At 33.2% G+C, this 10,452-nt stretch overlaps 1 protein-coding gene across 1 annotated transcript in view; it reads right to left on the reverse strand.

The window, feature by feature from the left end:
- Positions 1–1,166: 1,166 nt before the first annotated feature.
- The window catches only part of LOC111086888 (neural cell adhesion molecule 1-like), a gene marked incomplete at its 3' end in the record, with an annotated part of 164,186 nt that continues 154,900 nt past the window's right edge, over positions 1,167–10,452 (reverse strand). The window contains exon 4 of the mRNA XM_022391574.1: positions 1,167–1,370. Coding sequence (XP_022247282.1) covers positions 1,167–1,370 — 204 coding nt within the window. The remainder of the gene's footprint in view (positions 1,371–10,452) is intronic.

Consider the following 10,452-nt stretch of genomic DNA (forward strand, 5'->3'; position numbering starts at 1 on the left):
AAATCTTACCTCTTCTACTGCAGAATACTACCTTGGAACTTTCTAACTATGAACGAACGTTACGATAGCTAGAGAGCACTATCCTGGAACGTACTCACTCTTTCCTGAACTATCCACAAATCTTACCTCTTCTGCTGTAGAATACTACCTTGGAACTTTCTAACTATGAACGAATGTTACGATAGCTAGAGAGCACTATCTTGGAACGTACTCACTACTTCCCGAATTATCCACAAATCTTACCTCTTCTACTGCAGAATACTACCTTGGAACTTTCTAACTATGAACGAACGTTACGATAGTTAGAGAGCACTATCCTGGAACGTACTCACTATTTCCCTAACTATCCACAAATATTACCTCTTCTACTTTAGAATACTACCTTGGAACTTTCTAACTATGAACGAACGTTACGATAGCTAGAGAGCAATATCCTGGAATGTACTCACTATTTCCTGAACTATCCACAAATCTTACCTCTTCTGCTGTAGAATACTACCTTGGAACTTTCTAACTATGAACGAATGTTACAATAGCTAGAGAGCACTATCCTGGAACGTACTCACTATTTCCTGAACTATCCACAAATCTTACATCTTCTACTGTGGAATACTACCTTTTAAATTTCTAACTATGAACGAACATTACGATAGCTAGAGAGCACTATCTTGGAACATACTCACTATTTCCTGAACTATCCACAAATCTTACCTCTTCTACTGTAGAATACTACCTTGGAACTTTGAATTATGAACGAACATTACGATAGCTAGAGAGCACTATCCTGGAACGTTCTCACTATTTCCTGAACTATGCACAAATCTTACCTCTTCTACTCTAGAATACTACCTTGGAACTTTCTTACTACTTATTGTTCTATGCACTAAAATCTTACCACTTTTGCGGAGCATTATCTTGAGTGTTTAATATTTCCTGAACTATGCATGAAAGTTAACATTAATACAGTTTACTGTTTTAAAACGTTCTTACTATTTCCTAAACTATTTGCGAACCTTACCACTAATTCGAAGTATTATCTGAGAAAGTTTTGTTCATCAGAATAAATACAATGCTTTACAACAAGATATAAATAACGCATAACAAGATAAGTGGTACACAAGTCTGGAAGCTTTATCTCACAGTTCCTCGATGGGAGCATAACTTACAGTTAAGGTCGATACTGACAGAGCTGGACACAGGAACGGTGACGTTGTTGTTAGACGACTGACAGGTTAGGTTTGTTAGTAAGTCGTATCGCCACAACTTAGGAATGTTTAACACGTTCTCTACAATCTTGTCTGGGAGGAAAATGTAGTCTTTGTCCAACAAGGAATTATCTTTCCACCAAGAAACTGTTGGTCGTGGTTTGCCTAAAGCAGCAAACACAAACATTATTATACCTATTATTACCTATGTCAAATATTTATCGTAGAATCCAAAAATGGATAAAAAAGAAAATGAAAATTTATGCTAAAACTTACTTCTAAAAGCTTCTCCCAAGTTTCCTTTTTGTAAGCAAATTGACAAAGAATAAATAGCAGCGTAAATGGCAGGATAAAATATTAACAATACAAGCTGCAGAATAACCTGGCTCTACTTGTATCATTTGTTTGAAAATATTTGGTTGCAGCAAACTATGTACTTGAAAAAGTGAGCTTAAGTCTTCTGAAATCAGCAAGGTTAATTCCGTCCTGGATATAATGAAATGTAAATTTTTTTCGAGTACAAATACCCCTCAGTGGCACAGCGGTATGTCTGCGGGTTTACAGCGCTAGAAACCGGGTTTCGATACTTGTGGTGGGCAGAGCACAGATATCCCATTGCATAGCTTTGTGCATAAATTCAAACAAACAAACAAAAATCGAGTGCAAATTTCACCAAAAAAGTCACTCACCCTTCTTATAACACTGAAAATGCGATGTGTTTTAATATTTCCCTGATGAAGTAAGTACAAATTAACTACAAAGTTTGTTTTATAAAGTTTAGAATAAACTGTATAATATAATAATACATTAAATAATATTGAATTCCAAAAGAATTATTTTTGTAAATCAAAGTTAAGAGATTAAGGGCACTTAGATCCGAGTACATTGAAAAAAATTTATGCAAATAGATTCCTGATGCAGAGTTACACACGTAATTACAAGATTAACTGTTGCTTAAAACCTGGTTATTACAGTATTATTTATATAAAACGCCCATATTGTGTCCATTTTAATAATGTATTGCTGAATCAATGTTCGCTTGGAACAAGCACCTCATAATTCAGGCCTGATGCACCAGTTTATGAGGTTACACAGACAGATTTTTCATTTTTATTTAACTATTTTGTTTTATCTGTTGCAACGTTTCAGTAAGTTACAAAAATTGCTTCAAAATAACGTCAACTTATCGTTCATTCGATATCTCGTAGTTCGTGGTGTCCTTCAATAAGTGTCTGTGAATTAATATCGACATCTATATAACAATGATACCCATATTAACACGGATATCTCTAACTACATCTCTACAGCTTTTGTTCTCAGGGAAGAGACACAATGTATTCTTCTCTGATTACAAATTCTTTAACGACCATATCGCTGAAGCGCTTTAACATTAAAAGTCAACATTACACAAAGCATACTCGTCTATTGATCTGTGATATCTTAAAATTATTTGTGTCTAAACCTTCATATCAACGGACACAAGCTTTCAGTCAATACTGTGGGGAGCCTTTTAATTTACGATGTTTACAAACAATAAATAAATCGTCCAATGAAAATCATTTATTGTATATTACAAATAATGAGCAACTATGCGTACCATGTTAAATTAATACACCTAGGTTTTTCTTTCTTCTCAGGTATACTAAATTATGAAAGAGCCATAAAGTTTTGTATATGGGCGTAGGAAATGAAATGAAAGTTCGAGAGTTATACTACTGATATTAACTTAATGAATTTGTTTTGCTTTATTAATATAAGTCACTTCAATTTACGATTTACGATTCTAATATCTTTCAAGTATGTTTCTCGTTCTTCATGTGTTTTCTTTTCATACTTTGAAGTTAGCGTGCATGTTGTTAATTTTCTTATTTCACACACACACACAAAAAGCAGAAACAGTTATTATTGAAAATTGGCAAGGTTTTCTTTTGTGTTTTTATGTTGGTTTATCAAACTTACATTAAGGTATTTTTGTTATAAATCAATCCAATTTCAAATCTTATTCAGAATAAGAAAAATATGCAGTTTTGATTAATAACATTATCTCCATTTTCATGATAAGGAAAATGTTAAACATGGTTCTTATGTAGAACTTCTATCGCGTATTCTCGAAATTTCATCAGTTATACCAATTATGCATAACCTTCTTGGCTTCCTGAAATATTCCATGTAGTGAACATCAAAAATCTATTTGTTTTCCAGAACAGCATATTCAGAACTATAGAATAAAGAGTAAGAGTATCACATTTCCATTAGGACTGACTTCAAACCTTTTCCTACGCACATCTCTAATCCTTGATAATGACAAGATGCCAGCTACAGAGATTAATTATATTACTGAGTAAAGACAAATTTACACATGTAAAACACCATTAACAGAGCTCAAAAGATGGCGATAACCATTAGGCAGAATGAGTTATTCTTTTCTCCAGTTAATATACGGAACAGTATCCGAGACAATAAACAGATAAAAAGAACAATTTCTGAAAATATATGCAAATCCTCTTCTTATTACTGGTTTAATTTCATAACAGTATCTCTAAACTTACTGATACTTCAGTTTCTTTGTTTTTATTAATAATATAAATATGAAGATTTTTATACCGCTTTACTTCATTCAATTATCTCAATCGATCGCAATGCACACTATGAAAAGTCATATCTTAAACAGCGTATTCCAGCCTCGAAGAGTTTATATTCATAAATTATAGGTTACTGAAGGCTCGTCATGTTGGCTCTTTAGTCGTTTGCATGAAATTATATCAGTCTAATATACAATATACGCTAATGTATCCAATGTCTAAGTATTCAATGAGGTTACACTGGTTTGATCATCTAAAGAACCTGATAAGTTTACTTCAGAGAACAAAGCTAAGGTTAAAATGTTGCTTCAGTCTTCAAACAAAGTCATCCCTAGTTCTTAACATATCGCGGCTCTTACCTTGGACTTTTCGTTCCTTCTACGTACAAATGAATTAGCTATTAAGTAACATCTGCATAGTTTAAAATGAAATGAATCTTCATAGTGTGAAAAATATTATAAAAAAATGTTACTTCTCTAAACTATTCGACAATACGCTAAATATAAAGTATTTGATGTGTATCTCGATCCACATACAATAAAATAAAATGTAACAAAAAGTCTAGAATTTATTTAACATTTCTGTGTACAATTTCTATAATCATTTTGGAACTAATTTTGTAGTTATGGCAACAATATTATGGGAAAAAACTTTAGTTTTAGCTCAACCTCGAAGTTTTATATCATTAAATATTAGAGAAACATTAGAATTAATGAAATATAAAAAACAAAAACAAGTATTAAATAAAGATGAAGGACCAGCAAGCTAGTACGTTGATATATGGCGAGATATATTATATATTTTTTTCAGTTACAATAAGGAAATATGTAAATAACACTGAAGTAATGCGACAAGGGGAAATTTTAAAACAGTCTTGTAAGTTACTCCTGAGGATGACGTAGATCACGTTGAAACGTTTAATCCATCATACTTTGGAGACTTTGTTTGTTTTGAATTTCGCGCAAAGATACACGAGGACTATCTGCGCTAGCCGTCCTTAATTTAGCACTATAAGACTAGAGGGAAGGCAGCTAGTCATCACCACCCACCGCCAAATCTTGGGCTACTATTACCAACGAATAGTGGAATTGTCAGCACCATTATAACACCCCCACAGCTGAAAGAGTGATGATGTTTGGTGGGACAGGGATTCGAACTCGCAAATCGAGCGCCCTAACCATCTGGTCACATTGGAGAGCAATAAGTGATATTAGTCGAGAAACCTAAAAATACGGCTAATCTCTTATCCCTTCCTTCTTCTTTTATTAGGGATAGGGATGCTATTAGGACCCACAAACAGATATTGATATTCTACTGCAAAAACATGACATATTTCCAGAGAAAGAAAAGTTAAAAGTAGTTTAAACGTTAAGACCAAAGCATAATGGATTAAAGTCGTTCTATGCTTATATACAGTAGCTATAGCGTCGTATTTGTCGGGTAAGTAATTGTCTTTTTTATAACAATATATTACTTACTTTATACATTTAGTAATATTACAGCTACAGATAACTTGTTTGCCACAAAGTTACAACATGGTTATAGCTAAGTATCAAACATATATTGCCTTATTATAAGTAAGTTATAGAAACTTTTAAAATACCTGTATATATATATATATATAGATAGATATAACAATGCTACAATCTTAATGTAGCTATACACAAGTAGTCTTGGTAATACTACATTATAACTAAGTCAAGAACACTCTTACCATGTCTTGATATGACCACATTTCACTGAGTTCATTCTTTGAACTTTGAGTTCACTATCGGAATAGTTTTATTGTAAAGTAACAACCTTCTGTATATATTACCATAGACCTTTCCCGCGTTTAAAAGACAGACTTTCATAGTATAGCGTTAATACGATTAAAAATGCCTAGATTAATAGATATGATAATGTATAATGTTTTCATATTTCAACGCAGTGATCTTATATTTGGGTTTTTAATGGTTAGATATTTCAAATTTAGTCCTTTTGAAGCTAAGTGAAAGTCTTATTAGAGATATTTGAACTAATTTATATAACCCTTAATGCTGCAAATACAGGAATTAAATCTAATTATCAAGTCTCATTTTCATCTAATATTTTTTCGTATTCATACAAGCATCATAATTTTAAAATATTATCAATTTTCTTAACGGCACTATGTTACCCAACAGTAAAGAGATAACATGAAATTGTGCTAATTGTAAATCTATTACTTCTAAGTGAGAACATGAATATTATAGTGTGCTTCTATTTTAACTAATCAGGGTACTCACGCTAACAAGTTATATGTAACTGAAAAACAACTGAAGAAAGTACCTTACGCTGCAAGTTATTAACTCATACAACTTAGCCTCATATTAGTGGATATAAAAAGCAGTCTTTTTCAGATAATATAGAAATATAGTAGATTAACTCAGAGTATACAGGTTATTTAACATCGTTCAGAGTCATTCCATATCTCTTACAGTAAGAAGCTGATGTGGCTCGTGTTCCTATGTTGTTGTGGTAATTATTCTTTGGAGTTAGACTAGTAAAACAAAACAAACATTGTTATTTTGTTTCACACATTCAATAACTATGTGTGGCTCAGTAATATGGTACCTAAACCTGAGTGAAACAATTTAACTTATAAAGCCAAACATGGAAAATCATAAACATAAATTAAGATAAGTAAAAATCCATATGCAGTCCTATGGAAGTATAGTAATACTGTCTACTTATAGAAACACCATTTGTCTTTGTGAAACGGATGTAATACAATTAAATATATAAATGAAACTATAAACATAAGTTGTGGAAAGTTGAAATGTACATGCAGTATTATGCGACTATAGTAACACTATCTGCATATAGTAACACCATCTGCCTTTGTAAAATATACATAATGTAATTCAATATATATAAGTGAAAACTATAAATATAAGTTGAGACAAGTTGAAATATGTATGCAATCCTATAGGACTATATTAACACTATCTACCTATAGAAACGCTACTCTGTTTGCAAAATGCAATTTTAAGGCATAAAATGGATTAGAAGGATATGTAATATATTTTGATGGATTTTGCAACTTCAAAGCCCACTCTTTAAAACTCAGCTAATGCCGTCTCCCAACTATTGAGGCTTTTGCAGCTGAAATGCGAGGTGGCTGGCCCAAACATATAGTATAATTATGGGCGTCAAAATGTGTTAATAAGGGGTAAAGGGGTAATTGAAAGCTACCTATGATTACTTATCAAACTGACTTAATATTTAACATATCTTTCGAGACAGTTAAAAGAGGTTAACTGTCAAAGCTATAATTCTGGGATGGGAAATCACATTTTGCACTTGAACTTAATTTTTTGATATCTTATTGTTCTTATAAAAACGAACTTGTATAATAATCAGTTATACAATTATACTTTTCATGCATGTAAAGTTTTTATTTTCGTCAAAAGTTCCGATATGCGCCCAAATCTGATTTTATGGTAACAGTGGGCCCAAAAGGAATCCAAACAATTATCAAATACAGTGAACAGTATGGTAACAGCTTTCATAAAGACCTTAAATAAAGGATGGCAGAAAATAGTAATTTAACTTTGTGCTGACATTGGAAATGTGTCCATTTATACACACAATGAAAAAGAAGGTTCCGGCGGAAACATGAATTTGAGGAAACGTCATTGTCGAAACCTACAATTAAGAGATAGAGATTTTATGTACAAACATTTGTATTTCAAATGCATTGTTTGTTTTGTGTGGAAACATGTAACCTAAGCAAAGATAAAAAAATCCATCACGGTGGAGGCCTGCTTTATTATGTAGAACAGCTGAAAGAGGAATAGACCAAAAGACGTTCAAAGAAGCCATCTTAGAGAAGTATGACTTATGCAATGATGAGTGGTCAAACGAAATAAGACTAAGATATGATAATGCCGCGAGTTACTTACATGCAACAGATGCAAGAACCTATATTGACTATATGTCTAGATTTATTAATCCTCACTCTACCTACTGTGCTTCCAAATTATCAAATATTAAAGAAAATAAATATATTGATGGTCCATTTGAACATCTTACAGCAACACTTATGAGTGATGTATCTGTAATTTGGAATTTTATTGAAGTTTATGGCATGTATGTTGCAGGAGGGGGTCCAAGCTTTCAAGAAGGCAACTTCTTGAAAACATTATTTGAACACTTCTCACCAAATATATTTATACTGTACTCTCCAGGTATTGCAAGTATTGTTGTGACTAGAAGTAAAGCACCAGCCCTTCTAAAACTTGTCGCTGACACTGATGAAGATGATGTTGAAATGGGGTAGTAGCAAAACAAATAATCAAAGTGTATAAAGCACTTAAACAAGACAAGAATCATTAACATTTAAAGATGGATACAGATATTACAGGTGAACATTGTAGTGATACCTTGCTAAGTATGTTGACCATAGTAACTTATTCAGATCAGTAACAATCCAACCCCTTTAGTGGCTCTAGAAATGTGTATGAAAGATGCTTATCATATAATAGGTAGGTTGCATGATTTTGGAGTAACATATTCTTATGAGGAAAGTTTGCACTTCAAAAAATGTGCTGCAGCTGCTTCCAACACTGACAAAGAACCATGAGGTTATACATGACAACACCAATGGTCTAGTTTAAGCCGTTGAAGACAATTTTGATGTTGACATTTCAAAACAAAATGGCAAGGCCAGCACTCACTCTCTTGCTATGCTTGTCATTCAGCCTGATTGTGAATTTCAAGTAAAGTGTTGATATGTACACAACCATACAATGGTGTAGAAAAGAGGACATGCTCAAACATATTGATTATAATGTCGATATTCTTAAATACAATGGCCATAAGAAACCAGACATGCCCTTTCATGCTGGAAAGAAGTCAGTTTTACCTTTATGCTTGTTGGCACGTTTAGCAATACAACAGCAACGAGCAGAATGACTTTGCCTTTATGCAGGATATTAATTTGCAAGATAACTGTCCAGACTATAATGGTTACAACATATAACTTGACAGAACACCAAAGAACACTTCAAAAACAAAATCAGTGTACTTGTCTGTCATAGATATATCTTTGATAGATCCTTACACAATAATGACAACATTGACTAAAGCTAAACAGATATCATCTGATACTAGACAGGAGTTCACTATCTTTACTTGTGAACATCCGCTCTACAGAGTGTCACTTCGAGTACTGTGGTCATACCCTGAGCATTGTGGATATGTTGTATTAGGTCGTCAAGAAATTAACGTCGCCTTTTTGAACATTTTCATTAACCACCCATCCAAAAAAAAACGTACATCACGTATAATTTGTTGTAGCCTTATTATCACAAAGCTCTTGTTACTAACGTAGTCAGTGTTTGAAGGTATTAAGGCTACAGCAAGTACTTGCCTCTAGAGTGAAATTATGACAAGTATAAGTCTTCATACCCTGGCCAAATAACACTGAACTTTAGAAATCGCTTGCTATACATGTTATATGATTGAACCCACTAAGAATCATTTGCTGTTACACAACCAATAAAACTATACATTGCAATCAATATATGGCTTGTAATTCCATGGCTATTAACCACAAAAAACTGGAGAGGTAAGTTTCAGATGACAAATTTTCTGTTGCCAGGTAGAGCTGGAAGCTGCCGTGTGGGGCTTATGAAAATTAGGAAACCCAAATATAGGTAGAAGATATATATATCGTACTTACCGTTTCATTTTATAGGTTGCAAAAGGCATACAAAGGCCAAAAACACAGAAAACGGTGTCATTGCACAAATTTCCAATGTGTTGACCATTTTGAATTTTATCAATTTACGCAAAAGCTTCAAGCACGCTGGGTTGGGATCTTCTGGATTTGTGAAAAGGATGCTCTTGTGAAGTATAATCAGCAAAAAAAAGTTATATAGACTCCACATCCAAGTTCATAATATTCGCCAGCAGGGTACACCATTTGCCTTTGTAGAATGGACATAATGCAATAAATATATAAACTAAGACAATAAAACTATAAAGTTAACGATAATGATAAACGCTGGAGATTAAAATAGCAGATTTAATGCAATTTTTACTCATAAAGAAATAGAGATTAAAATATTTTCAACACTGATAATTGTAAAAACAACGTTATGCAAATTACATAAAATATTAATTTTATGACTTTGATTGTTACTATGGAGTTGATGACCTGATGAGACACATTGAGCTACATCATTTCCTGATGGTTTGCTAGCAACTTATCTGTGCTGATTATCTCATCATCCTACCACTCCCCTAAGACAGGTCCGCCTTATGGTGCCACTTCTTTGAACTATGAAGTAATGGTCTCTGGTGAGTGGCACTATGACCCTATCGTCTCTAACCCTTCTTCTCCCCCTGAGGCAACCAATCAGCGTGCGATGTCTGAAGTGTTCCTTTAACTACTGAACTGCATGTAGAAATGTCAAAATTATCAAAACGCGCTATGTTTGTGGAAGTGAGATTTACATAACTGTAGAGATGGTATGGTAAATAAAACTAAGTACAAACTACATGTAGGAAGGTTATTAAGGAAGTGAGATCTACACATTACTAGAAATAAATAAAAACCCTACAACCCGATAGATTTCGAAAGCAAACTTCAATGGCATACGTGATGAGAATGGTATTCCATTTGTTAGCTGTAGGGT

Source organism: Limulus polyphemus, unplaced genomic scaffold, assembly GCF_000517525.1.
Source record: "Limulus polyphemus unplaced genomic scaffold, Limulus_polyphemus-2.1.2 Scaffold1522, whole genome shotgun sequence".
NCBI classification, from domain to species: Eukaryota; Metazoa; Arthropoda; class Merostomata; order Xiphosura; family Limulidae; genus Limulus; species Limulus polyphemus.